At 40.2% G+C, this 22,702-nt stretch overlaps 1 protein-coding gene across 2 annotated transcripts in view; it reads right to left on the reverse strand.

The window, feature by feature from the left end:
- Positions 1-6,548: 6,548 nt before the first annotated feature.
- Positions 6,549-22,702, reverse strand: part of loxl2b (lysyl oxidase-like 2b) — a 49,342-nt gene continuing 33,188 nt past the window's right edge. The window contains exons 6-14 of one of the 2 annotated variants that reach the window (XM_054774661.1): positions 20,229-20,409; positions 16,995-17,146; positions 16,079-16,246; positions 12,181-12,343; positions 11,773-12,013; positions 11,406-11,521; positions 9,481-9,617; positions 9,255-9,366; positions 6,549-7,465 (exon numbers count right to left, since the gene is read on the reverse strand). In XM_054774661.1, coding sequence (XP_054630636.1) covers positions 7,395-7,465; positions 9,255-9,366; positions 9,481-9,617; positions 11,406-11,521; positions 11,773-12,013; positions 12,181-12,343; positions 16,079-16,246; positions 16,995-17,146; positions 20,229-20,409 — 1,341 coding nt within the window. In that variant the 3' untranslated portion in view covers positions 6,549-7,394. Of the gene's footprint in view, positions 7,466-9,254; positions 9,367-9,480; positions 9,618-11,405; positions 11,522-11,772; positions 12,014-12,180; positions 12,344-16,078; positions 16,247-16,994; positions 17,147-20,228; positions 20,413-22,702 lie in introns of both variants that reach the window. The other variant, XM_054774660.1, reaches the window with a different exon arrangement.

Below are 22,702 nucleotides of genomic sequence, written 5' to 3' on the forward strand. Positions count from 1 at the left end.
AAACCTTTGATCAGTTGATGACTAGCCTATTTCATGTTTGCAATAAATTGCTTAATCAGTTTTTGTTTTTATCTCACTGCCATTTCTTCTTGGAGGAAGGGAATGAAATTATGGACAGGAATCCCAACTCCATGTTCCTCACTGATGTAACAAAAAGGGAAATCATTGATATCGTCAATAAATGTAAAGCGAAAACATCAACCGATTGTAGTGGAATTGAAACTTGTAATGGAATTGAAATGGAAACGATAAAAAGGGGTAATTAATGAGATCCGCTGATGAACATCAGTACATTACCAGTGCTATAGACCACAGATAGTGTGCAGCTGCAGTATTTATGGATTTAACAAAAGCTTTTCATACAATTAATCACAATATTCTAATTACAAAAGTAGAAAGGTATGGAATCAGATGGTTAGTTTTGAACTGGGTAAAAAGCTACGAAGCAAACAGGAAGCAACGTGTGAAGCTGGGAGAATATGCATCTGCGAGCTTAAATATATCATGCGGCATACCCCAGGGGTCAACACTGGGACCAAGACTGTTCTGTAAAGTCACAAAAAACCTAAAGCTAGTATCATTTGCAGACAATACTACTGCATTTTATTCTGGAGAAAGCACACAAGCGCAAAAAAAAAAAAAAGTCACTGATGAAATGACTGTACTAAAAAGATGGTTTGATAAAAGCAGATTATCCATGAACCTGAGTAAAACTAAAATAATTTGGTGATAGCAGAAAGGATACTTATGCGCAAATACAAATTGACAGCGCGAACACTGACAGGGTGAACGAAAAGAAATTTCTGGGCATCATAAAAGATAAAAATGTGAGCTGGAAATATCACATTAAAATATACAGCATAAAGTGGCAATATTAAAAAAATACAGCATAAAGTGGTAAGAAATGCCTCAACACTGAATAAAACAAAATTTGTTCTGGACCATAAGTCACTCCATGCTCTCTTATTGTTCTCTGGTGTTACCATTTCTAACCTATTGTGTGCAGATATGGGGCCATACGTATAAAAGTAGAATAAAAGTACACTTCACTCGCTAACCATGCGAGTTAGTGCATACTACTAACTCTTCATTTCTTGTGAGTACATTGTCTGTACTCACTCATCATCCACTCATCATCCAACTATATTTCTTTCATATTTGGAAAAGGAGTGGGGGCGATGATATGAAACTAGACCACAGAACAGGCCCCGTGTTCACACATTTATTTGATTCAAAATTGCCTTGGCTAATGTCGCAAAATGTTTTCATGTCATTTTTTGTTGTCACTTGGGTGATGGTGTGACCAATTCAGGAAGTGACTCGAGCATAGCTTCCGGGTGTCATCTTCAGAAGCACCAATTATGATTAAGATCTGACAAAGTTCAAGATTCAAGATTCAAGAGAGTTTTATTGTCATGTGCATGGTAAAACAGCAGTTATACCATGCAATGAAAATCTTATTCTGTTCATTCTCCCAAGAAAAGAAAGAAAACAAATGAAAGAATAAGAACATAAGAAACATAAACACATAAACATATATACCAATAAATTAAGCAACAACAACAGACGAGACATTAATACAAGTAAATAATACAAATAAATAAATAAATAAAGTGCTATGAGTGTGTGCGTGTGTTGCGTGCGGCGTGTGCGAGTGCTTCGTTGAGGAGCCTGATGGCCTGTGGGTAAAAAGTGGCGCCAAGATAGTCATATAAATACATTTATTTCAAATGTGTTTTCTCGAAGCGCGTGTGTCTTTACTTCAGGCACATTTCCTTTCACATGAACTGTAACAGGCCTGGTGGCCTCATGCCTGTAAGTGCCCCGGGTGTCAGCTGGGATGGGCTCCAGCGCCCTGTCATCCTGAGCAGCATAAGCAGCAGAAAGTATACTGATTGATGAACATGTAACAGCCCAACCTCTTGTATAATGGTCAACCCCATGGCCATTTTGGGGATGATCAACTGGGGGGAGTTTCTGTTGAGCAAAGGGGACTCTTTAGTACTGTATAAAAAGACATTAATAGTGATTTAAATTCCCTTTGTGGCTGTAAGTCACAAAATTCAGTCTCAAATGTCTTTTCTCAGCCGTATGATGAACTGAAAACTTTTCCAGTATGTCCAGCATGCTGGTTAACTCATCCCTGATGACCTGACACCACAGACACTTGACAGTCTTGTATGTTAAGAGCACAAACATGCAGAAGTCTTTCTGGTGATCCTTACATTTTCCTCAAACCATTTATTTCACTTGATATCATCCGCCTCAAATCATCCCCCTCTGAACTAAACATACGGCACATCTGCAACTATTTCATTACAACACTGAAGAAACGACACCGTGGTGTGAAAAAGTGATTGCCCCCTAAACCTAATAACTGGTTGGGCCACCCTTAGCAGCAACAACTGCAATCAAGCGTTTGTGATAACTTGCAGTGAGTCTCTTACAGCGCTGTGGAGGAATTTTGGCCAACTCATCTTTGCAGAATTGTTGTAATTGGAGGGTTTTCCAACATGAACCAGCTTTTTAAGGTCATGCCACAGCATCTAGGTAAGATTCAGGTCAGAACTTTGACTAGGCCACTCCAAAGTCTTCATTGTGTTTTTCTTGAGCCATTCGGAGGTGGACTTGCTGGTGTGTTTTGTCCTGCTGCAGAACCCAAGTCGGTTTCAGCTTGAGGTCACGAACAGATTGCCGGACATCCTCCTTCAGGATTTTTTGGTAGACAGCAGAATTCATGGTTCCATTTATCACAGCAAGTTTTCCAGGTCCATCACACTACCACCACCATATTTTACTGATGGAATGATGTTCTTTTTCTGAAATGCGTCAGATGTAATTGGACACATACCTTCCAAGAAGTTTTGTCAGACCACTGAGTATTTTCCTAAAGGTCTTGGGGATCATCAAGATTTTTTCTGGCAAAATTTAGACGAGCCTTAATGTTATTTTTGTTCAGATGTGGTTTTGGTCTTGGAACTCTGCCATGCAGGCTGTTTTTACCCAGTGTCTTTCTTATGGTGGTGTCATGAACGCTGACCTTAACTGAGGCAAGTGAGGCCTGCAGTTCTTTGGATGTTGTTGTGGGGTCTTTTGTGACCTCTTGGAATGAGTTGTCGCTGCGCTGTTGGGGTAATTTTGGTTGGTCGGCCACTCCTGGGAAGGTTCACCAATGTTCCATGTTTTCGCCATTTGTGGATAATGGCTCTCACTGTGGTTCGCTGGAGTCCCAAAGCTTTAGAAATGGCTTTATAACCTTTTCCAGACCATATGCCGTACGCTAGAAGGAAGTCTCTTCTAAAGGTGATGCACAAGAAAGCCTGCAAACAGTTTGCTGAAGACAATCAAACTAAGTATTAGTGGAAGCATGTCCTGTGGTCTGATGAGACCAAGATAAACTTACTTGCTACAGATAGTGTCAAGCGTGTGCGGGAGCAAACAGGTGAGGAGTACAGAAACAAGCGTGTCTTGTCTCCAGTCAAGCATGGTGGTGGGAGTGTCCTGGTGTGGGGCTGCATGAGTCCTGCTGGCACTCGTGAGCTACAGTTGATTGATGGAAACATGAATGCATATACTGAAGCAGGCATGATGCCATCTTTTGGGAAACAGAGCCGCAAGGCAGTATTCCAACATGATAAGGAGCCCAAACGCACCCCAAGATGACCACTGGCTTGCTAAAAAAAGCTGAGGGTAAAGGTGATGGAACTAAATCCTATTGAGCATCTGTGGGGCATCCACCAACTCCGTGGCGTCGTCATGGAGGCCTGAAAGAGGATTCCAGAGGCAACCGGTGATGCTTTCGTGGACTCCATGCCAAGAGAGTTAAAGGCAGTGCTGGAATCTTGATTCTTACCATATGAAAGTGTGAAAATGTTTGCAGCTGGACCTCTTTTGTGCCAAATATTCACATCGTCGGTAAATAATACATGATCACAGCCCACAGTGGCTGCACTGAAGCAGATGTAACTGAAAGTCTAACGCAAGCTTACGGTTACTGGAAGGAGACACCGGGTCTGACTTACAGCTCAATAGAAAATACACTTCCTGCTCTCTGCAGGCCGACATGAGCTGCCCAGAGCACATTTGATGCTTTAGTTATCTCTTTCATCCTGTAAATGTCACTTTGAAAATGGCTGAGGGTCGAGATAACCTTGCGAGGCAATGAGATTCATGAGAAAGCACCCATTGTCCTTTGAGTTTTAAATAAAATGATGTATTGTAATTGTTTTGGGGAAAAAGCTAAGTGGAACAAAATGTGTAACTTAATCAAATCAATTTAATGAGCCAAAAAAGCTTTTTATATTGCTGGGTATACTCAAATCTTTTGGGAAAAAATGCTTTGGTTCAGTGCAAGAGAGTTCCGTGAGTCTTTTGTAAAAGTTCAGTTATGTGCCGTTCATTTTTTTCTTTACGTGAATCCATAATCCGCAGACATGGAAGAAAAGGGGGCGATCAAAATCAAACCCTGACCTGCGGAGGTCAGAAAGCATCCATTAATGTTTCATATCATTTCAAAGTTGAAACCAGATATCACTCAACAATTCATAATTCATTCATTCCAAATAGTTACAGTTTATTTGTAATGTAATTTATTCAGTTCATGGATTCAATATTTCAATAAAACGACGGAGCGTTCGTTGCATTTGTAGTGGCTAGCTTCGTGCAAAACCTTTCAAAAAAAAAAAAGTTGATATTTTGACGGTGCCATGAGAGCCTCAAACTCCATTACAGAAATATATTTTTCTACACTTCTGCTTATTATTTTATGATGAATTGTATAATGTTCTCATTACCTACAGTACATATTTTATGTGTTGCCTTGACTTCATATATATTTACAGTATATTATACATACTATTGTACTACCCTACTAGTCTTTTCATTTATCAACGCGCAACACTGCACAACTTTGACATATTAATATTTATCCATTTAAAAATAAATACATTGGAGCAACAACCTACTTTTTTCGTCTTATATTTTCATGAAATATTTTAAACTGCTGTATCTCGGTGTGACCACTAGATGGCAGTGTTTTGCGTGTGACGTGACCCACCCATATATTTTCTCCTTTTTGGTATCAAGTGTTTTAATGCAGTTGATCGATGCCTCAGAGTGTTTATTCTTTCGGCAATTATTGTAATATGAGAAAAACTAACGGGCTGAGTACGCAACAACTCCTGTGACATTTACATCTGCTAACATTAATTATTAATATTTCATATTGCATTTTGTTCCTGGTGCTCGTGTGAGCATATCTTGCGTATTCCCTCGGCTGAATATCTATCTCGCTTATAGCTGGATAATATCATCAGGGGATGCTTTTTTTTCCTCCATCCCCTCGGGAACCTCTAGGTTCTAAATAAATGGTGACGACATCTCCAAATGAGTTACAGTGTACGTCTGTGGCACTTTCATAGCCCATTTTAAGTTGAAAGCCTGGACATAACTTGGTCCCTACCGGGTTATGAGTTTAGCCCAAGTTACCAAGGTGAGCTGCTTTAAAAGAGAGCTCCCTTCGCTGAACAGGCAAGTCCGGCTTTACACTCAACACAGCTCGCTAACCCACAAAACTCACTTCGCAGAATACAATATTACTGTTTATTTACAACTTTATTTCTAACTAGTGTTAGAAATCTACAGCCTTTTCATCACACGTACCTGTCTTTGTTTCTGGGAAACCTTTCGGAGCGTCTATTAGCTCAACTAATGGCCGAACAGTGTGAGAGGGACATGTTCACAATTCTGCATTCTGCTTCCCATCATGGCGGCCACACCAGCGCAGGGCGTACTATAGTACGGAAGTGGAGGCCGACTGACCAGTCTTTTCTATCTAACGTCTTTGGTTAATATAAGTCTCAAACACTTTCTGGTGGGGTGTTGTGTCTTTTAAGTGCAGTAGTACTTTGTGGCCACAAGAGGTCAGTTTTGTACCATTTTAAAGGTCTTGCACCACTGTTGTGTCGTGCCTGAGCCGAGATGTTGAAAAAGTACGGTAATTCTTTCTTTGTATGTTCATTTCAACCGAACCGAAATATTAAACAAAAAATATGTTATTTTTTTGTTAAAGTTATAATGGGATGATAAACAAACAAAACAAGATAAAGTTATACGTTTTGGTTGAAGAAAAAGTTTGAATTTTATGGGTATAAAGTCATAATAATACAAAAAGTAAATGTACAAAGATTGTTTCAGAAGAAATTTGAAATATTTGGGGGAAAAAAATAGCAAAAATGGGGGGAAAAAAGAGCAAAAACCAAAGTTCATCCTCATAATACACTTTTTCACTTATATCACAAAGCTGAGATGCAGTTTTTTCTTGAAATATGTTGTATCTAACTTCTTAGCACGCGTTGCTTTACAAAATATCAAAGTGGCCCTTGCATCGTTTCACTGAGTGTGTGAGTGGAAAAAGGTTTCAACACCTCTGCAATAAGCACACGGCTGTCACACAGCTGAAACTCACGTTTATCCAGTAGATAACATTTATTCAGCGACACGGGGGAAACACGAATGAAAGCAAGCCACAAGATCACGTTTGTGTGTTTTGTTTGCTCTAGAACTTTATTATATTTTAACATCAACACACATTTCTTATGTTCAAGTATACAGTTCGTATACACAGGGCAGCTCTTACAACATGTACTGCACCCTCAGAAAACAGAGGGCCAAGTTGATAGCACCATGGTAAAGTACAATAACATGGAATTCACACACTGTTGTACAAAACAAGCAATATTGCAAAACCTGATTACGCAGACACCAAGTTACTAAAACAGAGTCCACTCTCCCAACATCAGTGAATTTTGACCTCACAAACGGGCTCGTTCCAAAATCTTGTCAAAAGTCTCTGCGGAGGCGGAAACTGTTTATAGATGCAACTCCACATTTTTGTGCGGGGGGCCAGTTGTCCCAATACTTTTGTTCTACTTAGTGTATGTAGGCGGATCACCCAGCACCCAAAGATGGTATAAAAATGATAAAATAAGACAAAGAAAGGCGAGAGGCGGAATAGATTAGCTTTGACAACTGAGTGAAGGGATCATTTTGCTCGGGTGGCACAACCACAGTCTTTTTAGTGTGCAAAAACTGTACTTTTTAAACACATCCGTCTAAGGCCTTTGTTTCACCACGCCATTAAATTATACAGGAAAGCTTTCAACTAGAACCCTACAGGATTGTCTTCTTCAGCGCCGCACAGTTTCAGGAAGATGTTCAACACGCGACATTTAACGCCGTGTAAGTGCTCTCTTGCAGGCGGACAGTAACCATGCAGCCGGAGCTTGTTGGGTTTTTTTTGAGGGACTGCAAGGCCGGCATCCGCAGATGGAGACGTGTCGTGACTGTGGGCTTCAGAGGGTCTCCCTGTTGGCAGGTGAATGACTGATGGGTTTTTACCTGTGGGTGACCTGATTGTTGAGGAGGCCTGGAGACGTCTGCTCCGTCTCAGTGCTTAATGATCCACCTAGCAGGGCAACATACAGGAGACATACTTTTACCAGCAACTTTTTACTCCACAAATCATCACACCTGTCAATATTTGCAGTAGAAAATAAGGTAAATGTTCTGGAAAAAGAAGGGAAAATAAGGGGAATTCAGATCTCAGCACTCCTCCGGTAGACCCAACCGCCTACTTTAGTGCAACAGAGTTATTTTACTGTCGTGCTGAATTACATTTTGTAGGCCTGACTTTGCCGGCTACAGGATGTATTATGCCAATGTTGCCCCGGTGCGCTTCAAACTGGAGAAATTTAAATACGGGAAAACTACGCTAAACAATTAAAACAGGAGGGCGCCGGAAAAGAAGGACAACACGGCTTAGTAGTTAACTTTCTGCACTTCGTTATGTCTCCCAAGGGGCAGTGCGCCAAAGCCATCATCATGGAAGTGAAAATGAACATCATAAAAAGCGAGGAGAAACATCCACCAATACCGGTCGCTCATTTGGTCCCAACCGCTCGACTGTCGCGACCATCATTAAAGATAACTAGATGAAGCAAATGCAGTAGCCATTGCGTGTGAATGCTGAAATGAAGATCGAATGCTGAAATAGCCGTAGAAATGTGTTGCAATTACTGGGGATCGAACCAGCAACCAGCATTATTCTGCTTCATCCATTTCTCAAAATGTTTAGCTCGTTCAGCACACATTGGCTATCTATCAGGACGTTTCAAAATTCCCACATGTACTGTCATTTCAGATTTCCTGTGACAATTCTCCCATTGGGGTGTTTATTTGGCGCCCCCTGCTGGTGGAAAATCATTTGACATGTTTCTGTTACTTCAGGGAATACAGTAGTTTGGATTTTTTGACATGAAGTGGTATGGCCTATGGAGGCGCACTGTGGCCTGTGCATTCATGCGTATGTGATGAGGACGCTCGCGGTAATGCCACTCTTCTTCTGCGACTGTTTACGTATGTGTTCCACAGCGGAAGAAGATGCGAGCGTCTTCATCGCATACACATGAATGCACAAGCGACAGTGCGCAGGGATACGGCGGGAGACAAATATAACATGTTAAAACATGATTTTAACATTGTGTTTATTGGACGGGGTGACATGGCTCAGGAGGTAGAGTGGCTGTTTCCCAACCTGATGGTTGCCGGTTTGATACTTGACACATTTCAATAGCATTTTTACTTTCCAACATCTCTAATTCCAATGTTTTTAGTCTGCTAAAATTAAAATTTGCCCCCTACTGATGAAAAAATAATTTTCCCTTTGACATGACTGTAACATTTCACCTATAAAATCCCACATTTTTCCTAATTCGATCTTTTCTGCGGCATTTTTTCTCATTGAAAATGAATGGGCAATTTCAATGTCGCCCCCTGTTGGTGCAGATTCATTTTGCATTTAACGTTACATGTGACATTCTGTGCTTATTCGGTGCACAGTGGCGCGGCTCAGGTCGTGCGGTGGTTGCTGGTTCGATCCTCGGTCGGTAAATAGATATCAGCACGCTTCTCGGATATTCCGACATTCCTTCTAAGTGTCAGTGTCAGCTAGTTTAGGTATAAGTTCCGACTTTCGACAAGTCGACGTTCATCATCGTCTACGAACGGAACATGCTTGTAACCCGAGGACTTGCACATGATGAAACAATGTGTTTAACGATATGATATCATTGGTATTCCCCTGCTTGTAGCTACTGTAGCTACTTCTTAGTTTCTACTAATCTATGGGGGCATGTTCATAACCACCTGTACTCCTAGATACCTGACCATACGACATCTTCAGGTCCAGGTCTTACCATTGTGGCAGCTGTACATCCACACACGATGACCATCATATCGACAGCTACATTTCATGATGTTGTTGCTGTAGTCGGACTCGGGCACCTCATAGTTTGGATTGATTATGATCTATAAAAACAACCAAAAAGCCCAATATAAAGTGAAGTAAGAGACAGCGTAAGAACATGCTGCGTACGTGTGTTATTTAGACAAAGAACAGCGAAACGTGAGCCTTCAACGTACTTGGAACATGTAATCTCCAGGCTTGATGTCCGTGATGTCAATCCACTGGCAGTCGATGTCGTGCCTGTACGTATCCCAGCAGCCTACGGTGATGCCTTGCTCTCCGAAGTTATCGCATTCGTACCTCTTTTCGATGCCTGCAAGAAGAATGTATGGCGGTGAACCCTCTGGGAAGGAACAACGAATAATTCATCGAGGAATCGGTGAGGCCCTGAATGGACCAAATCAATACGAACCAAACACAAACAGTTAGTGGTTTCGTTCGCAGCATATCAGAAATGTTCATTACTCTTTTCCAAAGTCGAAGCTGATGTGTGTGAATATCTTGTTTTGCCTAAAACACAAAGATAATAGATCCGCTTTCGCAGATAGCGAAAGAAATAAAAACATTTGAGAGGCTGAAATCGAGAATATTGAATTTTTTTAAAATGAAAAAACGATCAATCGAACACCAAAAAAGTTGTCGATTAACTGGATAATCCATTAATAACTGCTTACCTGTCGCAGCTCTAATAGTCATACTCATCCAAACCAACAGGACTTCGCCTCACAGTGCGTTTCTAGTAACAAGTGTGGGAACTGCGGGTATCGAAATAGACGAAATATCAGGGGTGTCCAAAGTGCGACCCGAGGGCCATTTACGGCCTGGAGCTGTTTTCTATTAGGCACATTCTAAAAACTACATTTAAACGAGAAAACTACCAAAACAACAGCAGAAATGAAAAGAAGAACAGTAATTTCATGAGAATAAAGGCTAAATATGAGCAGAATAAAGTCATAATAATAAAATGAATACAAAAATTTAAAAAAAGTCACAATACGAGAAACACGTAGCAATTTTTGGAAAATTAGCTTGGGTAAAAAGTTATGTAGTATGACCATAAAGTCAAAATATAAAGTCAAAATACACGTTAGACACATACAATAGCACAATTCACAGTTCGGCATGCCCAAAAAGGGGTACGAAGAAGCAAAGCGTATTTAATCCTACCCCCCATCAGCTTCACATCAGTTGCAATACCTCCTGTATTCCAAATGTACATTTTGCCTTTTGTAAATACCGAGGAAAGTCATAAGGCAATATAACAATACAGCGCAATGACAGTCAAGCTTTATACTTACTGTGAGGAAACTACAGACTTAATGATAATAATAAATTGATAATATCTGATAAAATACTCGACAGAAACGTAATTTGATGATGAGTGAGTACAGACAATGTACTCACCAGAAATGAATGTGTTAGTAGAAGAAAAATGTTTGTAAAAATAAAAAAAAAAGCAGCAAAAAGTGTAACGTTAGGAGAAATATGTATACTCATAATATGCTTTGTAACCGATAACACACAGCTGAGATGCAGGCTGTTTTTTTCTTTAAGTATAAAACAGGTCTCCGTATAGCTACATAGGGTTGGTTTAAAAAAAACATTAAAGTGGCCCCCGCGTCCTTTGGTTTTGCACAAGCGCAGAGCGGAAGTTATGTTTTTGCCCACGTTTATGTTCAAAATAACTTCAAAACTTCTGCATGGGTTTGGATGAAATTTTCAGGAGTTGTCGGAGATGGGATATGTAAGAACTGATTAAATTTGGGGGGTGATCCGGATCACCGTCCGGATCCAGGAATTTTTTTAAGGATTCTTACAGGACCGTTTTCGGCATTTGTTCATATAACTTCACAAAAAATGGCCAGAGCACTTGGAAAATAAATACAGGGTAATTTTCCAACAGGTTCTACTAAATATCAAAGACTGATCCAAAAAATGTAGGATTATTATTTTGGTGTCAATCAAAATATGGGAGGGAACCATGGCGCTTGGCGGAGGTCTGCTCTCTCCGAGCGCTTCTCTAGTTGACACTGTAGGAATATCTGTCACATTTTAAAATGTAAATCTGAAGTACGAATCCGACTTGAGAAGAGATTGTCACCTTCATCACACTCTGAGTCCTCCAGACAAAAACTGGCTTTGTGTCCTTCTGCCACTTTAGTTCCATTGAGACTGAACAGGTCGTAGATGGTAAACACCTCCATGCTGTGATAATGCCTACCAAACACAACACACACCTCAGAAGGCAGCACATGAGACGAAAATGACAAAGGCGGGAAACCGTGGAGTGGAGCTGGAAACAACGAAACAGAAACATGTTTTGCATCTTAAAGGAGAAGCATGTCGTGCTTGCAGGGGCGTGATAATGTGTGCTGCTTCACATTTAGGAGGCAAGGAGGCAAGCTAAGCCAAAAGAAGCATACTGTGTATAATAGAAGGTTTACAGCCATGTGTCATTAGGAGCCGACCTGTGACAGTCATGCCACACCCAGGCATGCCGGCCAACTTTGGGCCGGAAGTCGGACTGGCCGTTGTTATGGATCTGCGAGGAGAAGCGCAGCAGTCGGCGGTAGGAGTTGGCCGGCATCTGTTTGGAGGAGGAGGACAGGCAGTTCTCCTCGTACGCACACTGCAGCATGAACATGGGCCTGTCCTCCATGTAGGTGGTCTGCTCCACCACCTGAGGGTTGAGCACCAGGTCAGGAGCCGCTGGTGGGAGGAAGGATGAAGCACGCACACATTGCTCAGTGTCGTGTCGTATTATTTTTTGAAAACATTCACCAGCTACACACTTTTGAGCCAACATGAGATCTGGTTCAAGAATTGCAAATCAAGAGAATCCATGCACAGCAAACCAACCAACGTGGCCGTCTTACTCTCAGAGCACGAGACTCCAGCAGCATTGCGTCCACCTTTGGGGCAGCTGAGGTGGGCTCCATGGTGCAGGCAGTGGGACAGAGACATCTCAGTCCCGGAGCAGCGAACGCCACTCATCACGACACTGTCTGCACCCACCTCGCCTTGCCAGTACCACGTCTCCTGTGGAGAAAACAGAAAACACATCTCATTCACCATGGGTGGGTAATAATGTATCAATACTTGATAATACAAGTCAAATGAACAGCATACACCGATAATGTTTTTTCGCCAAGCGGTGTGTTTGGCGGTCCTTGAACGCACCACAAGTTTGTTGTTTGCTGTCTCACCGCACATCACTGATAAACACATGTACACAGCACAGAAGTATATGGAAGTAATTATATAGAAGAAAAACCCATGTATAACAGGCAAACGGGGGTATTTATTTTACTTGTCAACAGGGATTCTGGCCACTAGAGGGCACTCTGGTATTTCTTCAGCATTATCCAACCACAGGGTGAAATGACTTCATTACGCAGAACGTATGATGTACATTGTTGTAAAACGCTGAACTATAAACTGCACTACTGATACTGAAATACTTCAGCTCTTCTCTCCAAGGCTCCGCACTTGAAAGAGCCTCCACCACCCCAACGAACAGGGATAGAAGACTGTCGCTACACCCAACTAGAGACTTCTGTTTATTTTTGCATATGATTTAATTCCTCAACTGGGTCAGAACAGAACATCTCAGCTGCACAGAAAACGCATTCCTGCCACAATGACATCAAAAAAAGCCTGAATCCCAATTCCATGGAGGACCAAATGGGACAAAATGAAATAAATAAATACATACAGTACATCTGTAAATAATTAATTAAATGTGCCATTAAATAAATGAATAAATAAATACATCTTTAAATAATTAAGTGTGGCATTAAATGTGTCATTAAATAATTAAAATGCCAGTTCATTTAATGTAAAAATATAGAATTATTTCAATATTAACGGAATTATTTGAACATTTAATTAATAATTTCACTCTTTCATTATTTCTTAAATTCTTTGATTAGTTATTTATTCCAGGATTTAATTCTTTATTTATGTAATTGATTATTAAATTATTTATTTAATGATTTCACTATTTAATGATTTCACGCACTTGTGTGTGCAACGTCATGAATTCACTGTATCTGCCACAACCAGCCATCAACGTCCGCGGGGGCTAGTCGAAGGATTGCGTCGGTCTGAAGCCCGGAAGTCAGAGAACATACGCCAACTTTCTCAGGAGTTGGTGAGACATATTTGAAACCTTACGGAGTATGTGGGAGCGGGATCTGCTGACAACAAATTAGCCAAATAAATGTTTTATACATATAATTCTGGCAAAGAAGATGGAATATTTGCTAAAATAAGGATATATTTTGGCTAATAATCGGCCAACGGAACACCATAACCGTGGTAAATAGCGCCACCCAGTGTATCGGAGTATGTTCACTGTCTCTTCATCCATTAGAAATCCACATGTTTTGACTCAATGTAGCTAATCAGGTGTTAGGATCCGCCCACAGGCTTTGTCGGGTCACGTGACAGATCAGATTAATTCATGAATGTGTCTGTGAAATAGCGAAAATGAAGACTTGAAATGAAGGGGTCGGCGGAGTCTAGAACACCCGCTGACAAGACGGCAGAGCGGAGACCGAAAGAAGCGTATAAATGTAAGTAATTACGCTTAACTATTGATTTTCACAGTAATGTTTTATTGGATATTATTATTATTATGTTTCGATATTCAATCATTTGCTACACCACGTAAATATTCGCCATTTTTTGAATTGTTGGTTGTTGCTAGTTTCAATAAATATATATAAATATATAAATAGCCAATGATCAGATAGCGACCACATCAGTCTGATTTTAAAATCGCTCTCTTGCGAGGGGAATCTACATTACTGAACTGCAGTGTGACATTCGCGTTGTACCTGCCCTGGCTGGGCGAGGTGAATTGTAGGCGGACACATGCAGCCCCCGCGCCTATCTCATCGCTCATGTAACGCAGCACACCGCTGTGAATTATAGCCACCAGTCACAATCCGTGAGTTAGCCCGTGTGAGAACTGGGATTCAGCCAAAATCTCAGATGAAAATCAATTTATTAAAAAAAAAAAACGTATAAACTAGGGATAAGCAAGGACACCACTACCTGTATCTGTATCTGTTGACCCATCTAAATGTATCCGTATCTGTACTCAGAGTGGGCGTGGCATACACCGGAAGTGGGCGTGGTTTAACCAAAAATTGGTGGCGCTTAAATGGGTACACTATTTTAAGTCTGAAATTGACATGGATTGATCAGATGTTGCATTGTTTACTGTTGATTACTCATCTACAGTACATGTGTACTGTGTATGTGTGTAAGTGATCTGTGAGACTTTATTTCATTATTTTTAATGATCTGTGTGAAGATGGTGATTCATGCAAACATCCAGTGATGGCAAACAGGGAAATAATCTGGCAGCCTGGTTTTCAACTCCGTCCTTTCAAATGCATCACGTACGCCACGAAACAAGTCTACCAACGAACTTTAAATATCATACAAACCGAAACGGGGCGAAATTGAGAACGTGAGCCGGAGTCAAGTCAAGGTCGCTGTGCGTGACTGGCCAACCACAGAGTGTGCAGAGTGAATACGTAAGTAGTTACCCAATGAGGATTTTCCTTTGTCACGATTACGGATAATGACGAGCTGTACTCGTTTCATACTCATACTCGGCAAAAATGCATTACCCATAACGGATACTCGTCTAAAACAAGTATCCGGCTCATCCCTAGTTCTTACCTTTTCTTGCTTCTTATTGGACTGATTGACATACTGTATTGTATTGTTGTTGAGAGGTGTTTAATTCAAGCTATACTTACTCATTACAGTAATAAAGATTGCAGCTGAGTCAGCACAGCTCTGCATTAGTAGCACACTGTACCTCATACAATATCATTCACTTCAAAATTAGTGTACAAGCTTATGCTCATTTTCTTATACAGTAATCCCGGTTAATCGGTTGCAGACCCGACCGTGATAGGTGAATTTTCACAAAATAGGATTCCTTATTTATAAATGGAATATTCTCATAATTATGGCATAGAAAACCTGCTTCTGACCTTCTAAATGTGTTTTTTTAACATTATTAGAGCCCTCTAGACATGAAATAACACCATTAAAGTTACCGTTTACACTTGCATTACTCAATATAACATATTATAGACACAATAAATAAAAATAAGCCATTTATGACAAATATAAGACTTGTGCTTGTGTCTGTTGCTATAAATGTGTTCCCTACGGGAGCTGAGTGGTGGGCGGACAGAAAATGACGTCAGGGGGTTCAGAGTTTTATCTTGGCGTGGGTTGTGGCCGCAACAATAGCCCATGTTAGGGATTACTGTGCCTGTTGTGAGATCATTGAAACCTGCATTAAAAGCCGGTTGTTTCGGTGACCAAGTCTGGTGCTTGTGTGTCTCACCCAACATTACAGTAACATTACCGACACCTAGTGACCAGTGTGGAATACTACATATCATCACAGCATCTTTGAACGTGGATTCTGAATGCCTTATATTTGTATTTTAGTTCATTTAGCCATTTTTATGCTTGAAAATGCTTATTTTGAGCAAAACATACTGTACATACAAACTCAAGAAAGACTCAAGAAAAAATCTATCCATCCATCCATCCATCCATCCATCCATCCATTCATCCATCTATCCATCCATCCATCCATCCATCCATCCATCCATCCATCCATCCATCCATCCATCCATCCATCCATCCATCCATCCATCCATCCATAATAACTTAAGTGAACTTTAGTTTATATTTGCAAACACTTCCCCCTCCCAATGGTTCCATTCTCCATACCTGGAAAGCATTGCTGGCAAAGCCCAGGCCCAGCTGTCTGCAGACCACCATGGCCTCCATGGTTCCCCAGCCCTCACCGCATACAGTCCCCCACACCAGAGTGCCGTTCTTCTCCACCAGCACTTCCACGCGACCATCGAAGGGACTGCGACCTCCGCTCAAACGCAGCTACAGATATGACAACATGCGGCACATTGTTTAAGGCTCGTACTAATGGCACCCTTTTGATATTTGAGTCCAGTCGATATGACAGACAGAAAGGTGTTGAATAAAATGATAAGGTAAGATAAGATGACATAATAATTACCACTAGAAATGATGTTGTTACTTGAAAGATTTCGATTGTTGACTCATTATCAGCCTAATTGAAAGCTGAAGTCAAATACAGTATACTTAAGTGAAGGTAGAATTGAGGTCTGGGTTTTGGGAAGGTTTTGATGTGTTTCGATGTGTTTTCAGCAGCATTGTCCTGCTGGAACACCCAACTGTGTCCACGCTTCAGCAGTCCAGTTGTTGATTTCGGTGAAGCTGAATAATTTCTTCATCTTTCTGTCCACTTAGTGCAGTCCACCGATACCACTGGCAGCAAAGTATGATGCTACATGGCCAAATAGCTCAGTCTTTGTCATGGTTGATCATAAGCTTCTGTAGAGAAGGCATCTGCTTTGTTTAAAGTTAAAAGACATTCTGGAATCTTCAGCACCACTTATTAAAAGATTTAGGAGACTGTATGGATATAATGATCCTGTATTTATATTTCTGTGTGAATTAGAGAAAATCTAGGACACTGAAGCCCATAATGAAACTTCTGACCGGAACTGTATGTGCTTTGAAATCTCTTTGATAAGACAGTCGATGGCAGACACTGATTTCTGATTCTCTAAGTCAAAGACGGTCTCTCAAATCTAAAGCTCACCCTTTCCTGGAAGCCCATAGCAGGGACGTTACATCTGATGGCTGCATCCTCCTCATGGCTACAGCCCACAGACTCCTTGTTGAAGGAACACTCAGTGATGGACTTCTCAAATCCAGAACACTCCACTTCATTCATATGCACAGGGCCCATACCTTCAAAACCGAAAACATAAGACAAACTCCATGTGACACTTTCACATGATCACAGGGAAGTGATTCTATTGGGTCAGAGATGTCAAGACGTCAGTTTTGCATAATTTGAACAAAGGAGAAGTAAGCTTGTTTACGCACGGAGGCCCACAATGCATTGTTTGTCACGCTCGTTACTTTTTTCACGGCCCTGCAAATTCACAGATTTTTGGTCCAAAAATAATTTTTGTATTTTTTTTCTCCAAAAATAATTTCCACAGAAAGCCTCTCATTCACCATAGGTCAGTAATAATTTGAAAAAACGCGATAATACAGGTCAAAACGCACATCATACCACTGTTGTACCAATTGTTAAAAAGCTCAACATTTTTACATGTTTACGCCTTTATGCTTCACTGACAAGCGTTGATATTTCGCACTTTGACTCTGAAAGCTTTGGAAGCACTAGCTTCAACAGTCAATCCGGCCTCAAAACTTCGTAAACACAAATTAAGAAATTATTTAAAATTGTTACTGGACTGTTACCATTTGCGGCCCACGGCTGTTGTTTTTTTTTTTGTGATTGGCCTGCAGCACAATCTAAAAATATAATTTAACAAGAAAAAAAAAGAAGGAAAAATCAGCAGTAATTTTACAAAAATAAAGTCACAATATTTAAAAATGTGTAATCTAAAAAGAAAAAGTCGTAATTTTATGAGAATAACGTTTTAATACTAATAAGGAAACGTCATTTTAGTCGCATAAAGATGAAATACTGAAGAACGACGTTATTTTGTTGCAAAACAATAAATACTGTTGTCATTTTTGGAAAATCAGGCTGCGGAAAAAGTTATAATGTTAAGAGAATAAAGACAAAAATATTATGGCAATAAAGTCACAATTATGAGAAATTTACAAGAAAGTTTAAATAGTTGGAACATTTAAAAAATATACAACAGCAGAAATAAAAAAAAAACAGCTGTAATTTGACAAGAATAAAGTCCAAATATTAAAAGAAAAAAAATTGCAATTGAGGAAATATAATGTAATTTTAGTAGCATAGGGTCCAAATTTTAAACAAAAAATATGGCATTTTATAAGTAAAAATACGTAATATGCTTTTTCCACTTTTATCACAAAAATGAGATGCAGTTTTTTCCTGAAATATATAGAACGTCTTTGCATATCTACATGTGTTGCTTTATAAAATGTCACATGGGGAGAAGTTTGGACATTCCTGGATTAGAGTACGTTTTGGTTAGAGTTGGACCTTCTGGAATGGCTTAATGATGCTAACCAAGGTACCACAGTAATTACAGTCACTTTTATTGCAAATGTTGATCGGAGGAGACCGTCAACATTGAGCTTGCAGGAGGGTTTGAAGGGAAAGGGGGAGCCAGTCAAAAATAGACATATTTATGGGCGTATCAATTACTCGTGGTGTTTCACCTTTTGCTGGTGGTCCCCTAATGTAGTGTTCTTTTGTACAGTATGTTACAGGTCAGTTCAGCCTACAAAAAATATGTACACGTCTGCTGAGTGAGCGACTTCAGAAGGGGATCAGGAGTACATTTCAGTTTCTCCAGAGGCCAAGTGCCGTGTTGTAAAACCTGAAGTAAAGACTGTGTAAAACTATTCATGCAGTCAGTCGTATAAACCGCATTGCAGTTTGGAAAGGAAGTATCCAGTGCAGCCATAATTACAGAACTGGTTACTTGCTGCATGTGTTTTTTTTTTCCGCCTGCTGGTTTGTGAGGTTAACAGATTATATATGTTGTACAGTACATGCCCCCACATCTATTGAAAAAGAGAGGCGTAATCCCAACGATGCATAGTGATTATACTGTATTTTACAGTCAAATCCGATGACTTTTGGACCTAGAAATACACTGTGCGCTGAGGGTGGGCAAACTTACAGCCTATGAAACAGACCGCTCCTGGGAATTATTTCATTTAACACTAATCAGCAAAAGAGTATTGCTATGTTAGAATGTTTGTTCATTAAAAAAAATTATAATAATGTAAAATGTATTTATAATAATGAGTAAAATTACATGCTAAATATATGTTTTATATATAAAATTAATATTCTCGAATGTAATTCTGAGCTTGTTGGCAGAGGTCTATTTTTTCATGTCCTTTGCATGCATTTTTCAGTTCTTTTTTCACAGTATTGTTCTTGTACAGTAGCTCCCCTCTATTTGCAGGAGCTTACCATCTGAGACCATCCGCGCATAGCACAGCAAATATATGCGGGTAATTGAGAAGCCCATAAAATGTGTGTCTTTTACACTACAATTAAGCCTGGATGATGCACCACCGGACGCTACACCGGCTCACTCCTCCCCCTTCAAACCTTCCTGCTAGCTTGACGTTAACATCCTCCTCCAATTCTGGATCAACATTTGCAGCAATAAAAGTGACTGTTGTAGTTATTAGACTGGATTCAGCTCCAAAACCCTCTCCTTTCTCTTCAGTTGCCGTTGTTCGCCCGCAAAGAAGGAAGTGGACAAGTTATATGCATAGAAGCAAAAACCAGGTTTAAGTCCTAAATATTTCTCACACACTTATTAAACGCATTTTCAATTATAAAATGTATGCTATTCAAAGATGATTCAAGGTCTAGCCTTTAGCCTGGTCATCAGATATCACATATTTATAAATTATTACTGAACTACGGTGACTAAGACGTGCTTTCTACAAAAAAACAACCTATTCTCTAAAAAAATCTTTCGCAAATAGGGCGGACAAATGGTACATTTTTTCAAATCAAATTAATCCGTTTTCAAATTAATTAATCATGATTAATCACCATTTTGCAACCATGTTCTTGTAATACATTGTTGCTGTATTTTATGAACAGAAAGATAAATAACAGGACATGAAATGTATGGATTGACAGCTCCAAATGAACTGAAAATCGAAATCGAGCTACGAGATACCACACATCTGAAAATAAATAAATATTTTAAAAATGACCAAAAATGCGCACATTTGTGGGTAAGCGAATGGTCAACCGCAAATGCGTGGGAATCCACTCTACATCCACTCTACTCTTATTTCAGTATGTTTTTCCCATTTGCTGCATTCAAGTGATATGATTTACCTTGTCCGAGGCGACCTCCAGACAGCGCTTCCTTGGCTGTGCCGAAGCCCAACTCACGACACACCACGGTGGCCGACAGCAGATTCCAGTTGTCGTCGCATATGGTGCCCCACTCTCCATTTTTCAACACTTCTACACGGCCCTCGCCTACAATGGCCCCGCCACGTAGACGCACCAGTGGCTGCTGGAGTGGACAAAAATGAAGGTCAGAAAACTTGTGTCTCATAAAATACAATCAGCAAAATACAAACAGTTTACAAAGTAGAATAGACTGTGTGCCAGGATTATGGAGCTCCCAATAACTGTTTAGGAAACCTTAAGTGTTTAATTATACAAGTAAACGCATGTGAAGAACAGTTTACATGTATTTACCCTAACATCTGAATTCAACTTGTGTATACTTTAAGCACCCCACTATTTGAAAAGCACTGGTGTAGGCAGATTGAGACATTTCTTGTTAAGTGGAAAGTAAACTGTTAATGCAACGGGTCTTCGACTCCTGTCTCATCGACCCCACATTGCCTAATTACCTCAGATGAACGCTTATCAGGTTTAACAGGGTGTTTCACATGTTTACATAGTTGACATTCAGTTACATTTGTTGACATTTTCTTCATTTGTGCATATTTGTATTTGGATTCATCTGTTTTCGTATGCTATTGTAGTGATGGGAGTACAGTAATCCCTCGTTTACCGCAGTTAATCAGTTCCAGACCCAACCGTAATAAGCAAAGGTAGGAGAAAGTCAGGGTTTTGCAAGTCTCCAGTAAGTCTTACGGCTGAATCCCAATTCCACCCCTGATCCCTTATCTTACCCCTTGCCCCTAGGTTTTGCGTGGTCACGAGACTCAAGTGAAGTCCCAGTTCTCATTAAATTAAAGGGTAAGGGCTTGGTTTATAAAGGGACCATACTCGAAACATAGGGGTAAGAGGAGTTCCCTCGGATACAATACTCCCGCTGACAAGACGGCAGAGCGGAGACCGAAAGAAGCATATAAATGTAGTAATTACGCATAATTATTGGTTTTCACAGTAACGTCACCAATGTTTTATTAAATATTCAATCATTTGCTACTCCGCGTAAATACTCACCGTGCTTTGAACTGTTGGTTGTCGCTAGTTATATAACTAGCCAGCTAACACCGATATCTAACTTCACTGCAATCTACTGCATTTCATAAATGATGAGACAATGATTAGATAGCGACCACATTAGACTGTTAATTGTAAGTTGTTTTTTAAAATTGTTCATTTTAAATCGCTAGCGAGGGGACGCTACATACGCTCAAGTTTTGTAGTAGCCATCTAATCACTCGTAACGCAGCACATCCTAGTGAAGTCTGTTTGCTGTGAACAGTTTGGATGGGCAGAAAGTGAGCAAAATAAAATGAGTTAATAGTTGTAACCCATCAATCATGCACGTGTGTCATTCAAGGAGATGCGCAGCCAACTGAAGTCATCCCTCTGCTACACCGCACAGCACTCCAGGACAAAATGCCATTCTGGACTTTCTTAGAAAATAATCTGAGAGAGAATATCAATGACAGGCCAAAACAGGGAGGTTTTTAAACCTTGAATGAATGCTTGATATGGTGTATACATTTGCTGATGTTCATATAGTTTGTTACTGTATTTTAAAGCCACACTTTTTTCATGTTTTGGCTGATCCTGCGACTTGGACTCCGGAGCGACTTGTACTCCGGAGCAACTTATATATGTTTTTTTCACACTGACAGCCGCGAGCGGGCACTCTACGCTTGTGTGCCAGTGTTATATCGTGTATGTGTCATGTTGTTACACATCAATGCCCCTAGATGGCGCTAATGTGCATCTGTGGAGTACGTCTGTTGTTTGGAGGAGCTGTCAGTTGTGCTGTCGCTATGCTACAGACAAGATGTTGCCACCCGCTCTGAAATAAAGCCACTCAAACAAGAGATAAGTTTCTCTCTTTTTAGTTGATACATGAAGATATCACAGCCAGTATCTGCTACTCCTATCACTCCTCTACCACTGAAAATGTACAATGTACACATCAACTTATAAAGACAACCCAGTGGCAATTTACGCGGAAACGTTTTCAGGTCAAAACGGCAAAGTACTTTATCACTTCAGCCTTTCATCCACATGAGAACGGCGTTCCTGGTGACCTGAAATGGTATTTTTTTAAACGGCTTCCAGAGTGAACGTGTATACAGGCAATACGAGAACAATGATGGCCCACAACCACCTGAATGAATATAAATGACTTTGCGGGTTGTTGACGCCTATTTAGCCTGTTGTTCTCCATTTTATTGTCATTACTATAAAAATGCAATTTATAGTCCAGTGCGACTTAAATGTTTTTTTTTAACTGTTCATTGTGCATTTTTGGAATGAATATGAACAGATGAACAATTTAGGGTTATTTATTGGAACAATGGAACTTAGAACACACAAATTGAATGAAAGTCTTTTGTGAAAAAAAATTCACATTT

The sequence above is a fragment of the Dunckerocampus dactyliophorus genome, chromosome 4 (assembly GCF_027744805.1).
Source record: "Dunckerocampus dactyliophorus isolate RoL2022-P2 chromosome 4, RoL_Ddac_1.1, whole genome shotgun sequence".
NCBI lineage: Eukaryota > Metazoa > Chordata > Actinopteri > Syngnathiformes > Syngnathidae > Dunckerocampus > Dunckerocampus dactyliophorus.